Below are 16,496 nucleotides of genomic sequence, written 5' to 3'. Positions count from 1 at the left end.
TTGGGATTGGAATGAAAACTGGCCTTTTCCAGTTCTGTGCCCACTGCTGAATTTTCCAAATTTTCTGATATATTGAGAACAGTACTTTCACAGCATCGTCTTTTAGGATTTGAAATAGTTCAGCTGAAATTCCATCACCTCTACTAGTTTTGTTCATAGTAATGCTTCCTAAGGCCCACTTGACTTCACACTCCAGGATGCCTGGCTCTAGGTAAGTGACCACACCATCATGGTTATCTGGGTCATTAAGACCTTTCTTGGGTAATTCTTCTGTGTTTTCTTGCCACCTCTTCCTAATCTCTTCTGCTTCTGTTATGTCCTTATCATTTCTACCCTTTATTGTGCCCATCCTTGCATGAAATGTTCCCTATCTCAAATTTTCTTGAAAGGATTTCTAGTCTTTCCCATTCTGTTTATTGTTTTCTTCTATTTCTTTGCACTGATCATTTAAGAAGGCTTTTTTATCTCTCCTTGCTATTCTCTGGAACTCTGCATTCAGTTGGGTATATCTTTCCCCTTCTCCCTGCCTTTCGCTTCTCTTCTTTCCTCAACTATTTGTAAAGCCTCCTGTGTCTAAACTAGATAACTAATGAGAACTTCCTGTACTCAGGAACTCTACTCAGTGCTCCGTGGTGACCTAAATGGGAAGGAAATCCAAAAGAGGGGATATGTAGTGGATCCACTTTGTTGTACAGCGGACACTGACACAGCAGTGTAAAGCAACTACACTCCAATTTTTAAAAAAAGACAAAAAAAGAAAAAGCACTGATACATGCCACTGATACATTGTAATGTAGATAAAACTTCAAAACATTATGCTCAGTGAAAAAAGCCAGACATAAAAGGAGTCACATTCCATTTACATGAAATACCTAGAATAGACAAATCCATAGAGACAGAAAGTAGATCAGTGGTTGCCAGGGGGTGGTGGGGAGCGGGGATAGGGAGTGAGGGATTAATGGGTACAGAGTTTCTGTTTGGTGTGATGAAGAAGTTCTGGGAACAGACAGTGGTGATGGTTGTACAACATTGTAAATCCAATTAATGCCAATGAATCGGATGCTTAAAATGGTTAAAATAGAAAAAAAATGGTTAAAATAGTAAATTTTGTATTCTATATTTTTATCACAATTAGAAAAAAATATCCACCTCTTCTCCTCCACCATGGGAACTGGCCCTTGCCCACTTCCTGACCACACTCAAACTGGATCGAGCAGCCCCAGCCCTCCTGACTCTGTTCTGCTCCTCAGACAGGACAAGTTCAGTCCTGCCTCTGGGCTTTTGCACAAGCTATTCCCTCTGCTTAGAACTCTATTCCCTGCCTGCATCAGTCTTATGCTTGAGTCTTCAGCTCTCCTATTGCCTCCTCAGGGAAGCCCTCCTGGACTTCCAGTTTGAAGTCACTTTTTGTTCAACTATTTATATAACAATGTGCGACCCATGTGGAAAACTGTCAGGGAGTGAAACAGAAGGCATGAGGACCAGGGAGGAGGGCACCACAGCCTCCCAGCTAGAAGAGGGTTGACTCAGACTGCAGTGGCAGCCACCCTCAGGGAAGTTACACCAGTGCTCATCGTAGAGGTGGGAACCCTGAGTCCCTAAGAATGTGAGTGCTCTGGCCAGGGGACTCCCAGAGTGCTAGTGCCAGAGTCTGGGTCAGGATGCAGGTCCCCTGAGCACCCCCTGCTCCCCATTCTTACAGCAATTTGAGAACTGGCGGGAAAATCAGCCGGACAACTTCTTCGCGGGCGGGGAGGACTGTGTGGTGATGGTTGCACATGAGAGCGGGCGCTGGAACGACGTTCCCTGCAACTACAACCTCCCCTACGTCTGTAAGAAGGGCACAGGTATGCTCCGGCTGCTTCCCACCCCTCTTCCCCCGCTCTCCCTCCTGCCTCTCACTCATCCATTGTTTCGTCTGAGTTCACAAGCATAGGCGTCACTCCAGCCCTGTTTTCACTCTTTACGAGTGAGAGCACCCGTTTTCCGCCCCCAACCTCTCCAACTCTGTGTACTCTCACACTTTCTCTCCAACTCTGTGTATTCTCACACTTTCTGCTCTTTGTTCATCTAAGTCCTGAAAAAAACAGTATATCATTGTTTTCATAGTTTGCGTATGTTTGAGGATGATAATAACCAGCTCTTTATATGTTGATAAGCTCTTTGCATGTATTTTTCCTGTGACCTACCAGTTAACCTCCTTTGTGTAATTTTCTATAGGTTCATTGGTCTTATTGATTTGTAAGAGCTCTTTACGTATTAAGTGTGTGTGTGTATATATATATATATATATATATATATATATATATATATATTCTCATGTCCACCTTTCTCTTACACTTTTTTTCATTCTGGCTTCTGTTTCTTTGCCGGTTTTCATGTCCTTTCTTCACTTCATTTGCTCGGATTATTCTTGCCTCCCATTTCCTTTGTTCGCATCATGCATGAGTATTAAAGGGTTAGATGGGTCCAGGAGGTCCCTGGCCCTCAGAGGCTCCTGGTTTGGGTGGAGGAGACAGACATATGCACTTCTAGCCTTTCAAGGTCACAGCTGGGCGAAGGGGGTACCTGTTGAGGGTCCATCTCGACAAGAGTTGGAACCAGTTTGGTGCTAGTCCTGTCCGCTTCTCTAACGGAAGTCCCTTTGTCCCCAGTGCTGTGTGGTCCCCCTCCAGCGGTGGAGAATGCCTCGCCCATTGGTGCCCGCAAGGCCAAGTATAATGTCCATGCCACAGTACGCTACCAGTGTGATGAAGGATTTGCCCAGCACCATGTGGCCATCATCCGGTGCCGGAGCAATGGCAAATGGGACCGGCCCCAGATCATCTGCACCAAACGTAAGTGGCTTCCCCCAGACATCCCAACCCATGTTTCCAGCTATATATAGTCTCCAGTTAAACATCTCATGACTATACACATTGATCTGACTGGCTGTCTGCCTGATAATACGACCTTGCCGATAATCGAGAACTTACCAGCCTACCTGGTGTTCCCTCCATGTCCCCCTCCTCCAAGGAGGCCTGTTGCATCAGGCTCCCCCACCTCTCACCGGCTTTTGACACGTTTCTGTCCTCCCTTGCTTCCCTGCAGCCAGAAGGTCCCATAGGATGCGGCGACACCACCATCACCACCAGCATCACCACCAGCATCGCCACCACAAATCTCGCAAGGAGCGCAGAAAACACAAGAAGCACCCAGCAGAGGACTGGGAAAAGGAAGAAGGGAATTTCTGTTGAAGAACCAGGCATCAGAAAGCACAACCCCCTTCCCACACCTCCCTTGGAGCCTTCACCTGGGGAGACAGAGCCCAGAGAGAAACAAGAGGGTCCGGAAGCCCCTGAACCCCAAACCACATCCCCCCACCATACATTCCCACTTGTAAAAAGTTCCTCTCTCCTCCTTCTTACATACACAAGGTCCTCTTGGCGGGTGCAGCCATGTGTCTGGAAAGCCAGTTCTAGTGAGGCTGAACTCTGGGAGCACCTCCCAGTGGAGGGAAGCACAATTGGCAGAGATCAGTCTTTGCAGTGGTTTAGTCTTTTGCTGGCAAGGCTCACTGCCAGTTGTGAAAATAAGGCTTTGATAAGGGTGCAAGAATGTGTGTTTGGATTTGCACTAAGGAATCGCGTTGACTGCCAGAATTCCAGATTAGCTACCTGTCAGATGTCCCGGGCACAGGCTGAAGCCTTTAGTGAAGGTCACTGGCTTTGGGGGTAGAATATTACATGGAAACGCATTGCTTGAACTTGACGACTGCTCTTCCTTCAACTTGGACTTCCGCCCAAGCTTGGTCCTTAGTCTTGGTGGATAAACTGAGTGTGGAATTCCTACGTGCTGAATTCTAGGAATGTTTTTTTGAACAACATCCCGCCATGCTCCTCAGGGTTAGGGGTCAGAATAGTCGGAGAAATTTGTGGACAGGGAAGGACATTTGTGTTGCTGGCTCTCCCAGGTCTAGTCCAGTGCTGAGGTTTGGTGGTTTTCCATGTGTGGTGAATTTCATGCACACCCAAACACACACACACAGATGAGAGGACAAGCCCAGATTTCCTCCCCCTCCATCTCTCAGGGAGACAAAGAACCTCCTTTGTGGGCCAAGGAGGTGCCACGTTTTCTAGCTCAGTGCCCATATCCATCCCTCAAGCAGACCTTGGTAGTGGTCCTGCCCTGGGTCCCATCCCTCCCCTCAGCCCATTCACTACCTGGTGGACTAGAAATGCTTAACCCTTGAAGTAGTAACATCTACCTATGGTAATGTAGAGAGTTGTGCTGTGTTAAAACTGAAATACACACACACACACATTTTTCTTTTAGGCTTTTAATTTTTCAAGTGGTAAAGGAATCACCTTGCCCTCCTCCCCAGAATCTACAACGTGTAAAACGTCTCCCCCAGCCAGATCTCGGGATCAGCGTCCTGGTCTCTGGCAAAGAAAGATCCATGGCTTTTCCTCCATGTCCTTTGTCCACTCTCAGCCTCTCTAGTTTGGGTAACATCTGTGGATTAGTGTTAAAAACCACAGTGGAGCATGGCCCTGTGCAGGAAAGAAAAATAAGCAAATATACGGTCCACGGAAGGGTTCAGTAGAGGAAGAAGTGGATGGACTGAGCCTATATCCCTCCAGGGAAGTCATAATCATAGATGACAGCTATGGACTAGGTACCAGCTAAGGACTTACACACTGCCTCCTTGAATCTCCTCAACAGCCCAGTGACTTAGGAACCATTATTTTCCCCACTTTATACAAGGCAAAACTGAGGCTCAGATAAGCAAAAGGCACTGGCTTGCAAGACGAATAAGGATTTGGCCCTGCCTCTGGCTGCTTCCAAACCCTGCTCTCTATTGTGGGGAAAGGAGTTGAAACTTAATTATGCTCAACACACAGGAAGATTTAGGAAAAGATTGAGAAGTCCAAACTAGACCCACACCCTTGACCATGATCTTTAGTCTTCCCTGCTGTAGACATTACCCACTATCTCACCTTACGCTTCTTGTTGAGAAAGCCCAGGAATATAGGTTTGCCTTCTAGCTTTGATAATTCCTCTTGGTTTAAAAAACATAATAACACATCTCAGTCATCCATGTCACAAAAGAATCTCCCTTTGTTTGGAGTGGTGGGGGACTCTAGAGGTGCAACCTTTCTGAGGGGTCTTGGTTTATGCTCTTTGCCCTTGGCCCCTTCAGCCCCTTGCCCTGCCTACACCCCAGCTCCATGGCAGGAGGGGGCTTCGATCTTTTCTAAAGTGGGTGGTTTGTCTTTTGGTCTTTCCCTCTGAGGTGTGCATGTGTCTGCGTGTGCCGCGCGTGTGGCATGCGCGTGAGTGTGTGTGCGCGTGAACAGCTTTGGGTTCCGTCAGTTTTGCTGTCAGCTGCAGTGTTCCGTGGGTCTGTGGTATCTGACACTGTGGACATTAATGTACTTCTTGGACATTTTAATAAAATTTTTTAACAGTTCAACCTGCCTCTTGACACCTTCATTCAGTCATTCAGCAAGGACTTACTGAGCAGCTATTATGAGCCATGTCCTATGTTGGATGTTGGGGAGATAGTGATGAACAGAACAGACGTGATGCCTGGGAGGTGGTCAGGGAAATCTTCCTGGAGGAGGTGAACAGAATCTAAAGGAAGAATAGTGTTAACTAGATGAAGAAGGGAAGAAAGCAAGAGAGTTTCAGGCAGAGGGAAGAGTGGAAGTGAAAAATCTCCTTGCAGAGGGAACATGGTTCATTTGAGAAACAGTAAATTGTCCATAGTGGCTGGAAGAGAGTGACCGAGGTAGACAGTGGGGGGACACGAGGTCAGAGAGGCAGCGGATGAGCCACTCAGGGCAATATGGGCTTCGTGAGGAGTGTGGGCTTTATTGTGAAAGCAATAATGACAAAAAGCAATATAAACAAGATCAAAAGGCAAATGCCAAGCTTGGAAACAATTTTCAAATCAGAGATAATGGAATTTGTTGCCTTAAAGAGCTCCTACAATTAAATCCGTGTCCCCGGCATTGGCAGGTGGGTTCTTACCCACTGAGCCACCAGTCCACAACAGGAAAAAAAAACCAAAAAACAATAATCCAACAGCCAAATGGGCAAAGGATATGAACAAAAAGCTCAAAGGAAACAAGATGGCTGTTAAACTACAACATATGCTTGATAAAATAATACACAATTTTCAGATTGCCAAGAAATACAAATTAGGACATATAAATAAAGGGAAATAATAAATCTCACAAGAGAAAGGTTTTGCATATTTTAATGACGACAATGTATTTGAACTGAGAATGATTTATGATTTACTCATAATCCTGCAGCTAAGGTCAAAGTGGAGGATGGTCAGCTTCACGTAACAAGTGAATTTCAAGTGACAACCACAAAGAGAGATTCTTTTTCACCTAATAAGCTGTCCAAGGTGACAAGTGATGACACATGATGCAGGTGAAGGTGTATGGAAATATGCAAGCGCATCTATTGTGAAACCAGTGGAAGTCGCTCAGCTGAGTCTGACTTTTTGCAACCCCATGGGCTAATACAGTCCACGGAATTCTACAGAACAGAATACTGGAGTGGGTAGCCTTTCCCTTCTCCAGGGAATCTTCCCCACCCAGGAACTGAACCAGGATCCCCTGCATTGCAGGTGGATTCTTTGCCAACTGAGCTATCAGGGAAGAACCACATCTAGTGATGGGCTAGAAATTGGCCTCACCTCTAGGAATAGTTGGAAATCCTATCAAAACGGCAAATCTTGACCCCTTGATCAAACAACTCCTGATATCATCCTCCAGTTATACACACTGGTGTGATGACAGTGGTACTTATTACTAACAACAAAATATGGGAAATGTGCAAATGGCCACCATTGGGAGACTGGTTACAGAAGTTATGGTGTATCCAAACAGCAGTGCCAATCTTCAGAAGAATGCTGGCAGCAGAGGGGAGGGGGTGTGATTTTTTTTACAAGCTGAAGGAAGCCAGTCCCCAAATATATTATTAAGTAAAAAATAGAGTTACTTTAAAAGTATGTATGGCACACAAATGTTCGTAGCAGTGTTATCCACAATAGAGATGGAAAATACCCAAATGTCCATTAACCAATAAAAGAATAAACAAAGTGTGATATGTATATATATGAATATTCAACCATAAATATCATACGGAAAGGAGCCAGACACGAAAGGAACACATGCTGTAGGATTCCACTTATATAAAATATCAAGAATAGGCAGATCCATAGAGATGGGAAGCAGATTAACAGTTGTCAGAGCAGGGAGAGGGGGCAAGGAGAAATGGAGAGATTGCTTAAAGGGCATGGGATTTTCTTTGGGGTGATGAAAATGATAGAGATGATAGTCTCACAACACTGTGGATGTACCAAATGCCACTAAATTGAAGTCTTTAAAATGTTTACAATGGTGAGTTTCATACTGTGTGAAATTTTACAACATAAAAAGTATATATTGGGATTTCTCTGGTGGCCCAGTGGCTAAGACTCTGCACTTCCAATGCAAGGAGTCAAGGCTTTATCCCTGGTCAGGGAACTAGATCCCACATGCCACAACTAAAGATCCTGCAAGCCACGATGAAGATCAAAGACCCCACGTGCTACAACTAAGACTCAGCACAGCCAAACACATAAGTAAACAAGTAGAGTCTACATTGCATGCTTTCATTCGTGTAAAAGTGAGGAGGGAAATGACACATGCGTGTTTCCTTGAATGAATACAAAACCTCTTCCGAAGGACATGTAGGAAATTTTAGATGTCTCTGAGAAGTGCACTGGCTGCTGGAAGACAGGAGAGAGATGCTTTTCTGAATATCTAGCTTCCAGAGGGGCTCTACTCCAGGTAGGCTCTTGAGGCTTCCACGTCAACAGTGCAGACACCCAGCAGAAAGAGGGCTCCTTAGATCCTATTGGTCCATCAAAATCCCAGGGCTTGAATCTCATTGGTCTGCCTGGGTCCATGTCCACCCCTGGACCGATTAGGGTCGCCCAGGAATGTGAGTCACAGTATTCATTGCCCAGTGGAGTCAGCCCCTCTGACTCACAGAATGAGAGAAGGAAAACTTAGTTACCCAGGGCACAACCAAGATGTCAGACCCCAAGGAAGAGAGAGAGGATGTCAGCAAGGAAAAGGAGGGATGAAAGAAATCTCACGCACTCATCTCCAGAAAAATGACCCATTACCTTTCTCCTATTCAAGGAAGCTAAGGCTCAGTTGGAGCCCAAGGCTCTCTAACCAGGAGGCTGGACCCTGACTTCAGATGAGTGGTTGGAATTTCTAGGAGTTCTGTCCCATCTGATATCGAAGCACCAGCAGTTAGTCAACCATCCCACTTCTCCAGCCACATCAGACATTTACACTTTTTTTTTCTCTCTTCTCCTTTCTTCGTATCCCAGAAACTTTTCACTACTTCTTAGCCCACACTCCCCTGACCCCCACCTTCACCTCAGCCCATGGAAAACCTGCAACTTCTATGCCTTCCTGATGCAGGAAGTCAACATCCAGTTTCACACACTTTGTTTCCAAGGGACTGAGAGGAACCGCTGGGTTGGTTAGTGACCCAATTAGGACAGGGCTGAGACGGGCTAGACCCATGGGAGGTGGCTCAAGGGAGAGAAGAACATGATGGGGGAAGGGAGAGGAAAGAGAGATTGGAGAGAGGGAATGAATGGTCCTGAGGAATGAGAGACGTTTCCCAACCAAATCATCACCAAGCCCCCCTGCTACCCCAGCTGAAAAACATTTTGTCTACCAATGTGCATTTTTGAAGTAACTACCCACCAACTGCCTCATTTTTTCACTCATCAAAAAAAAAAAAAAAAAAAGAAAAGATTTATTGAGCCTCTGCTGTTAACACTTTGCACTCACTGGGACCTTAAAAGCAGCCCTGGTACAGAGGAGGAAACAAGATCAGGGGTTTCATCACTTGGTCACAGAGGCAGAATTCAAACTCAGGCACACCTGGTCCCCAAACCCACACACAAGTCTCCTGGAGATGGATGTGGCAATAAGAGGGCTCCAGGAAGGACCCCAGTGCTACTCCAGGCAAGATTTCGAAACTGGGGTCTCCAACAGCTGGGGGGGCCTCGTTCATGGACAGTCTCCCTGAGCAAGCTATTAACACTGGGGAGTTTGACTGGGTCCTGACTTGTTAATACAAACTGCCCCTTAGAACCTGGAGTTCAGAGTGGATTTTGAGGTCTACAGACAATTCCACCTCTCTCGGATCTCTAAGAAGGGAAATGTGGGGGTAGGGAGGGTAGAAAAGGAAAGAGGACCTCAGGGAGAATGGGGATGTGGTCTCAGAGAGGAAAAGAGGAGCCTCGCGCTTGCATAGCACAAAGGGTTGGGGCGCACCAGGGTCTCATTTGCTCATCCGAGTGTTGCAAGGTTATCTCGTGCACAGCTGTTGTCTGAGATGTAGTTAGCGTGCAAACGGAGGGTATCCAGCAGCTCCGGAAGTCCGCCTGGAGCTGGGCCCATCTGGTGAAGGGGCAGCCGTTAAGCCCTATGGAGCAAGTTCGGCCCATGGTAAGAAGTTCCTGAGGACTGGGAAGTCAGTTGTCATGGAGATGACGCTGACAGCCTCTATGGTGACAATGTGGAGGGACGGGCCCTACCTACAAGAGAAAGCCTAAGGGGACAGGTGTTCTGTTATCTCAGATACCGGAGTTTAGTCTCCATGGCAACAGCTGCTGGGTCCAAGCCGCTTGGGGGCGGAGCTTGGAGAGAAGCAGGGAGCTGGGGCGCCCGCAGAAAGGAGCAGCCTGTTTCCATGGTGAGAGCTGGAGAACCGAACGTTGGGTCACTCTCAGGACAGTTAGAGGAGAGGGTGGTCTCCTTGGCTGTTGGTCAGGGTGAGGACAGTGGGAGTGAAGCTGTAGGTCCCTGGGGTGAAGGCGGGTAAGATGGGAAACGTGTGGTATCCATGGTTACAGCTGGAGGAGGGCGGCACTAACTCCATGGGTGTGACTGGTGAAGGAAGGGCTGTGTGACTCTAGGTGACAGTGGAAGCTGGGCTGGTCGCCTTGGTAACAATGGGAAGTGGGGCAATTTGTCTCCATAGCAAATGACATGGATTTTATGGGTCCCTGGGCCCGGGAGATGGTCTCTTAGGTGACAGCTAGGAAAGGGGCCATCAGGTGAAGGCAGACTTATTCCCTCAGAGAGAATCTGAGGGATGCGCCACAGGCATCCCGTCATGCGAGCCAGCTGGGGCGTGTCAACCTGTATTAACAGTGAAAGACAAGGGTGGTAGCCCCTGAAACTGAAGGGGAGGGATTGTTCTCCACAGTGACCTGGAGACATGACCTGTTATTCTGGAAACTTTGGGGGACTCGTGGGAGAAAGGGAGAGAATGGGAGTAACCAATCTCCAGGTTACCCTAGGGAATAGGACAGGAGCCCACAGTGTTCATGTGACCATGGCCGTGTGGTCAACTGACGAACTCAGAGGTTTCTGGTTTCTCTACGGATGGTGGGTAGGAGGGCTCAGTGTCCAGGTGGCCTTAAGGGACCAGTCTACAGTCTTCGGGCAGATGCATAGGACGTGTGGCCAGTCTCCAGATAATCCCGGGGGTCCAGCCTCCAGGCGACCATGGGGTAAATTCCGGAAGATTACCGGAGACGTGTCCAGTGTTCAGGAGACCTCAGAGTCTGCTGGGCTCCAGGGATTCTCAGAGGGTGTGCCTCATCTCCTGGGGAAAGTTGGGAGAGGAGACCCAATTCACCGTTCAGAAAAGGTAGGGCTTGGTCGATCTCCAGGGCACTCCAAGGGACTTGGCTCCGAGAATTGGCCAGACTCTGGGGACCTCAGAGGGTGTGGCCAGGGGTTAAGGACCGCAGGAGGTCTGGTTAACTTGCAGGGCACCGCAAAGAGCATAGCCAGTCTCCAGTGTGCGGTCAGTCCACGCCACAGGGCACTCGGCCAGCCGCCAAGCGCCCCCGCGGTCCACGGCCCAGGCCTAGACGCGCAGTGGGGTCCACGCGGCGGGGTCTCGCGAGCCTCCGGCCCACCCGCCGCCTCCAGCCCAGCCCCAGCCCCAGCCGCCAGGGGCGGGGTCCGGCGCGCCAGGCGCTCGGTAGCAGTAGACGCCGAAGAGGCGGCGCGAGGCGTCTGGAAAGCCGAGGCTGCGTACACCCGGCCGGCGGCCGCCGCAGCGCGCGCGCGGATTCACGATGGGGTAGCGTGCGCTCCCGTCCGCCAGCCAGCCTGCGGTGCAGCGGTCCAGCAGCTGCAGCTTCCACGCGGCGAAGAGCTGCCCCACCTTGGCTACGGCGGCGCCGCGCGCTGCGCAGGCGCGCGCCGCTCCGGAGAAAGGCACCGGCCTCAGTGGCTTCAGGAAGAACACGCGCCCTGCAGAGGGGTGGGTAGGAGTGATTAGGGCTGCTCTTGGGGCTGCGCCTCCTCGGATTTCAGGACTCCCTCTCGCCTGCCGCCCAGGAAACAGCCTCAGGATTCAGAAACTTCACCCGCTCCCCTGCAGCCCGGGACCACGGCCTCGGCTAGAGAAGTGCTGGTGCCAGGCTTTGTTTGATTGCCGCGCCTTGACTATACTAGGGACCTCCGGGTCCGGACATCCGAGGACAGGTGTGGAGAGGAAAGGCGAGGAGAGAAAACTGGGCCCAGTGGGAAAGAATCTTGAGACAGGCCTGGGGGTGGGGGTGGGGTCTCATGGGTGGGGCGGGGCCCGGGCCAGCGGTGGGCAGGACCTTCCTCCCAGGGGTGGGGCCTACGCACCCGGGAGGTTGGATGTGAAGCAGAAGGCATCGTAACGTTCTTCTGCGTTGTGGCGGTAGCCGTAGTTGCGCACACCTCCTGAGGCTCCGCCGCCAGCCCCGGCGCTCCCGGCTCCGCCCAGGCCGCCGCAGGGCTCCCGGGGCTGGCTCACCGGGTACTGCACCGAGCCGTCGCGCAGCCAGCCCGCGTTGCACCAGTCCAGACCGTCGCGCCAGGCTGCGTGCAGCTGCTCAGCAGACGCCAAGATGCCGTCCTGCTCAGCGCACGCGCGTTGAGCCTCGGCGAAGGTCAGCTTGTAGCGGCCTCCACGAGGGTGGTAAGGGAAGACTACACCTGAGAGGGTACACAAGGGTCAACTCGGAGCCCCCCCACCCCAACTCGCATCAACCTACCCGACATCAGGGGTGCCACCTTTCAGTCCATCCCTCACTCTGGCGTCAGACCTGACCAGCCTTTCCCCAGCTCATATCCCTCATACTTCCTTTGCCTTAAACTTGGGATTCACTTGACTCTTTGACACACTTAATCGTGTCCACCTCCTTTCCACGCCTGGAGACCTTTGTGTTCTTTCCATCTATCCACTTGTAGAACTCCTATTCGTCGTTCAAAACCCAGCTCCCACATCCCTGCTTCCTTTAGTTCTATGTGCTTCTGACATTCTTACAGCATTGGGACCTGCCTTCTGGTCAAGTTCTGAGTCCACCGAGCTGACTCCCTCACGCTAGGACCCCATGAATATTTGATCCTAGACAAAGAGCTCTTTGGTCTCCAGGATTACCCAGGACAATTCCCATTGGTTTCCCATCTAACTTCTGTTCGTAAACTCCTCCCTCATCAGAATCACAGTCAACTCAGTTCACTAGCTTTCTGTGTGTCTGTGTTTAGGGGGAGGACTTTGTGGGTGCAGATGCATCTCGCAGCAGTTGCAGGAAGGATCAAACAGGAACCAGAGAGAAGAGCTGAAGCCTGAGACTGGAGTTTGAGTCTTGGCTCTGCCACTCAATGGCACGTGTCCTGGTCAAGGCTCTAACCTCTCTGAGCCAGTTGCCCATCTGCTAGTAATAGCGTCTTACTCAGGGGGTTTGGGAAAATTAAATGAGAGACTCCAGAGAGCTCTTCAACCAAGCTCTTGGCACATAGAAAACACCCAATAAAGGAGAGCTGCTTTTGTTATTGTTGTTATTCACTCTTGTTGGGAAGTTCAGCAAGTGAGGGCTAAGAAATCTCTCCTAGAGTCTTTCAAGGTGGAGTGAGGAAAGCAACCAAATGGAAGGGAATTCTTCAAATAGAAACGCCACCTCGCAGCTCCACGGTCAGCCAATCAGAGCAACCCATCTCCCAGGCACAGTGATTGGCTCGTGGATAGGCACATGACACAATCTGGGCCAATGAGGGACAACTCTGGGACTCTAGGTAACACTTAAAGGAAATCGATTGCCAAGCTGGGAGGGTGGAAGCCTGGCACTACTTTTTGTTTCCACCCGGGAAACTTGTCCAAGGAAAGCCCACCGAGGGAAGCAGAGGTGAGGGAAGGACTCCTGAAATGGAGTGCCTGGATCTCCCTGTGCCTGAATTCTACCGCAGGGTTTCCCAACCTCTTCGCTATTGACGTTTTGGATTGGATTATTCTTTGCTTGGGCGAATTGCCTGTGTTTTGTGGGATGTTTCACAGCATCCCTGGCCTCTCCCCGCTATATACCACCATAACCTGCTTCTAGACGTTGCTGATATCCCTGAGGCGCAAAATCACCCCAAATTTAGCAGCTACCCCACTGAGCTGCTAAATCCCTTCAGGCGAACTTGACTTGGTTTCTGTCCTTGCAATATCCTCTCTCCTCCCTTAGAAACGTGACTCGTCCTGCCCACACAGTCTGGTCACCTTCCAGGTCCAGCTTGACCATGCCCGTGTCATCCTCCAGCTCGTTAGTGACCTCGCATTCATAGCGCCCGTAGTCCTGTAGCGTGACGTTTCGGAGAACCAGGGAGGCGTCCCCGGGCCCATCGCCCTGCAGCTCAGCCCGCCCGCGGTAGCTGCCAAACGCTCGATGCTGAGGGCCCAGCGCCACGAAGACATCGGCAAAGGCCAGCGGGTCCACCACCTTGGTCCACTTGAGGCGGACGCCGTCGTGGCCATGGGTGGCTGCCTCGTAGTGGTAGCGGCAGGGCAAGACGATGGTGCCACCCCGGTGGCTGACCACCTGTCCCGGCGCTGTCTGCACCACCACCGAGCCCGACTCCCCCTCTGCGGACGACCAAAGAGGGTTAAGAAGCCCTAGGGGCGGGGCAGGAGCACCTGGGGAGCGGGGCCCAGGGAAGGGGGTGTAGGAAGAAAAGTTGGGTGAGAGTCAGGAGATCAGAAAGGTAAAGGGACTCCAGGAGGAAATTAGGGAGGGGGCGGGGACTCAGAGCGGGAGGAGCTGGGTGGGGACTGTGGCCATCAGGACCGCCCAGCACCCTCCCTCTTTTCCGCTCCGCGCACTCGGGCGATCCTATTTGCCCACGGCCTCGGCGGGGCAAGATCCGCTTCTACGGCCCTGACTCACCCAGCACGTGCACGACCTTCTTCCGGCCGCGCTGCGCCTCCGCCGCGGCGGTGAGCAGCAGGACTCCCCACGCAGCTGCCCAAAGCGCGCCGGGACCGAGGGCCGCCCGAGCACACACCTGGGGGCACCCAGCGCTCAGTCCAGCCTCCTTACTCTGCCCTTTCAGAAGACTAGCCCCCTGCCCCCTGGCCTTCCTTTCTCGCAGCGAGGACTTCTTACACGCCCAGGTCCCCAACCAGCCAGGGTCCCAAGGAGAAGGCTAGCGGACTCTCCCCTCACCCCCACTCTCTTGGGACCTCACGACCCTTGCCTTTGCGCAAAGCTCACGCCTCTGGACTCACTCTCCCTTAGTTCTGCGTGGCCAACCCGCCTGCCCCCGCGAACCGGAGACCCTGAGCCCCGCCCCCTTCCCTCTCTCTCTCTCCCCGGCCCAGGCCAGAGATTGGGGAGGAGGGAGGAGGGGCAGAGGAGCTGGAGCAGCGGCAGCGGCAAGGTTATCTGTACGCCAGGAGACTGCAGCAAACCCGTGCAGGTGGGGGTGGGGGGCGAGGGGGTGGTAGAAGCGGAGAGAGCAAGAGACACAGAAAGAAGGCGAGAATAGGAAAAGAGACTGAGACACAGAGAAAAGCAGGGAGAGATGGAGACAGAAGGAAAGAGAGGCTAGAGGAGGGAAAGATGGAGAAGCAGAGTTACAAAGGGAGAGAGATAGAAAAGAGAGTGCCAGAGGGAGACACAGAATAGATAAGGAAAGACGGAGAGAGAGAAGGAGAGACAGACTGAGAGAGAAAAGAGAGAGAGCAAGAGGGAAAGAAAGAAGAGGGAGACATGGGTGTAGAGGGAGAGACAGAGTCTGAGAGAGAGGGAGAGAAAAGGGACCGGGGTGGCGGGGGAGGAGGAAAGAGAAAAGTAGGGAGAGCCCTAGAAGAACAAGAAAAGGACAGGCAGAGATGGGAAGAGTGGGAGAGAAAGAGATACAAGAAGCTGAGAGAGAGAGGTGGGAGAGGCGGGAGGGGGAGAAGGGCTAAGGAGGGAAACACTGAAGGATGTAGATACAGAGACACAGAATCTCAGAGAAGGACCTACAGAACCCATGATCTCACTCACCATCCTGCCGGTGCGGCCCTCGCCCAACGGCCCCCAAGCGCTGGGACTGCGTTCCCCTGCACACCCGGGAAAGACTGGACAGATCCCAGCAGACAGCGCAATCCTGGCGTCTGCCTGCAAGGGGAGCAGGGAGGGAAGGAGGCAGGCAGACGGGCGGGGGGGGGGGGGGGGTGTTAAAGGGGACATGGTGGCACCTGCTCTGGGGAGAGGTGGTGATGGGCACAGATGGAGGAAGGGCGCCCTGAACAGTGGCTACCAGGCCAGGTCCCAGCCTGGGACTGACCTGGGCCAGTAGAGGAAATTTTCTGGGTCTCAGTTCAACTATCTTTTAAATGGAGGTGGGGTGGCACTCATGATGCCTCATGTGGGCAGAAGGGCTGAGTAACCTGGGAGAGGGCTTGCAGGTCTCCATTTTCCCACCTGTCACGGTGTGTGTGCTAAGTCGCTCCAGTCATATCCGACTCTGTGTGACCCCATGGACTACAGCCCACCAGGCTCCTCTGTCCATGGGATTCTCCAGGCAAGAATACTGGAGTGGGTTGCCATCAAAGGGTCCAGGGCTCCAGCAGCCAAAGATGCTCCCTCTGGGATGGGGACCCCACAACAGTCACACACCCTGCAGAGGGGACCTGCAGCAACAGCTCAAATCTGACTCCGCCCCTCACTCAATGCCTCAGTTTCCACATCTAAGATAATGGAGTTCTGGGTCTTTGGTGACGATCTAGTGGCTAGACATACTATCAGTTCAGTCACTCGGTCATGTCCAACTCTTTGTGACCCCATGGACAGCAGCACGCCAGGCTTCCCTGTCCATCAGCAACTCCTGGAGCTTACTCAACTTGTGTCCATCGAGTCAGTGATGCCATCCAACCATCTCATCCTCTATTGTCCCCTTCTCCTCCTGCCTTCTATCTTTCCCAGCATCAGGGTCTTTTGCAATGAGCTCTTCGTATCAGGTGGCCAAAGTATTAGAGCTTCAGCTTCCAATGAATATTCAGGACTGATTTCCTTTAGGATTGACTTGTTTGATCTCCTTGCAGTCCAAGGGACTCAAGAGTCTTCTCCAACACCACAGTTCAAAAGCATCAGTTCTTTGGTGCTCAGCTTTCCTTATAGTTCA

At 51.3% G+C, this 16,496-nt stretch overlaps 2 protein-coding genes across 5 annotated transcripts in view; one reads left to right on the top strand and one right to left on the bottom strand.

Annotated features, from left to right (window-relative positions):
* Positions 1-5,455, top strand: part of NCAN (neurocan) — a 30,495-nt gene extending 25,040 nt beyond the window's left edge. For all 3 annotated transcript variants that reach the window (XM_005208460.5, XM_059888207.1, NM_001193082.1), the window contains 3 exons: positions 1,703-1,847; positions 2,655-2,837; positions 3,091-5,455. In XM_005208460.5, coding sequence (XP_005208517.1) covers positions 1,703-1,847; positions 2,655-2,837; positions 3,091-3,236 — 474 coding nt within the window. In that variant the 3' untranslated portion in view covers positions 3,237-5,455. The remainder of the gene's footprint in view (positions 1-1,702; positions 1,848-2,654; positions 2,838-3,090) is intronic.
* HAPLN4 (hyaluronan and proteoglycan link protein 4) lies at positions 4,303-15,524 on the bottom strand. Of its 2 annotated transcripts, XR_009495131.1 has the most exons (6): positions 15,377-15,524; positions 14,273-14,390; positions 13,609-13,971; positions 11,730-12,062; positions 9,348-11,345; positions 4,303-4,532 (listed from the first exon to the last, which is right to left on the bottom strand). XR_009495131.1 is itself a non-coding variant. In XM_002688535.7 (5 exons), exons 1-5 carry the CDS (start codon positions 15,377-15,379, stop codon positions 10,954-10,956), a joined length of 1,209 nt encoding a protein of 402 aa, XP_002688581.3. In that variant the 5' UTR covers positions 15,380-15,524; the 3' UTR covers positions 8,806-10,953. The 2 variants fall into 2 exon arrangements, 1 of the variants encoding a protein (XP_002688581.3); XM_002688535.7 differs by lacking the exon at positions 4,303-4,532 and having other exon boundaries at positions 8,806-11,345.
* Between the last annotated feature and the right edge of the window lie 972 nt (positions 15,525-16,496).

The sequence above is a fragment of the Bos taurus genome, chromosome 7, assembly GCF_002263795.3.
Source record: "Bos taurus isolate L1 Dominette 01449 registration number 42190680 breed Hereford chromosome 7, ARS-UCD2.0, whole genome shotgun sequence".
NCBI classification, from domain to species: Eukaryota; Metazoa; Chordata; class Mammalia; order Artiodactyla; family Bovidae; genus Bos; species Bos taurus.
The sequence above is the reverse complement of the archived record's forward strand: the minus strand, read 5'-3'. Positions and strand labels throughout refer to the sequence as shown.

Bases quoted from the DNA above. Each gene is read 5' to 3' on its own strand.
- HAPLN4 (XM_002688535.7), bottom strand. The intron at 13,972-14,272 runs GTGAGTCAGGGC...GGTCGTCCGCAG, and splicing joins GAAGGTCGTGCACGTGCTGG to AGGGGGAGTCGGGCTCGGTG. The intron at 11,346-11,729 runs GTGCGTAGGCCC...ACCCCTCTGCAG, and splicing joins CTTCACATCCAACCTCCCGG to GGCGCGTGTTCTTCCTGAAG.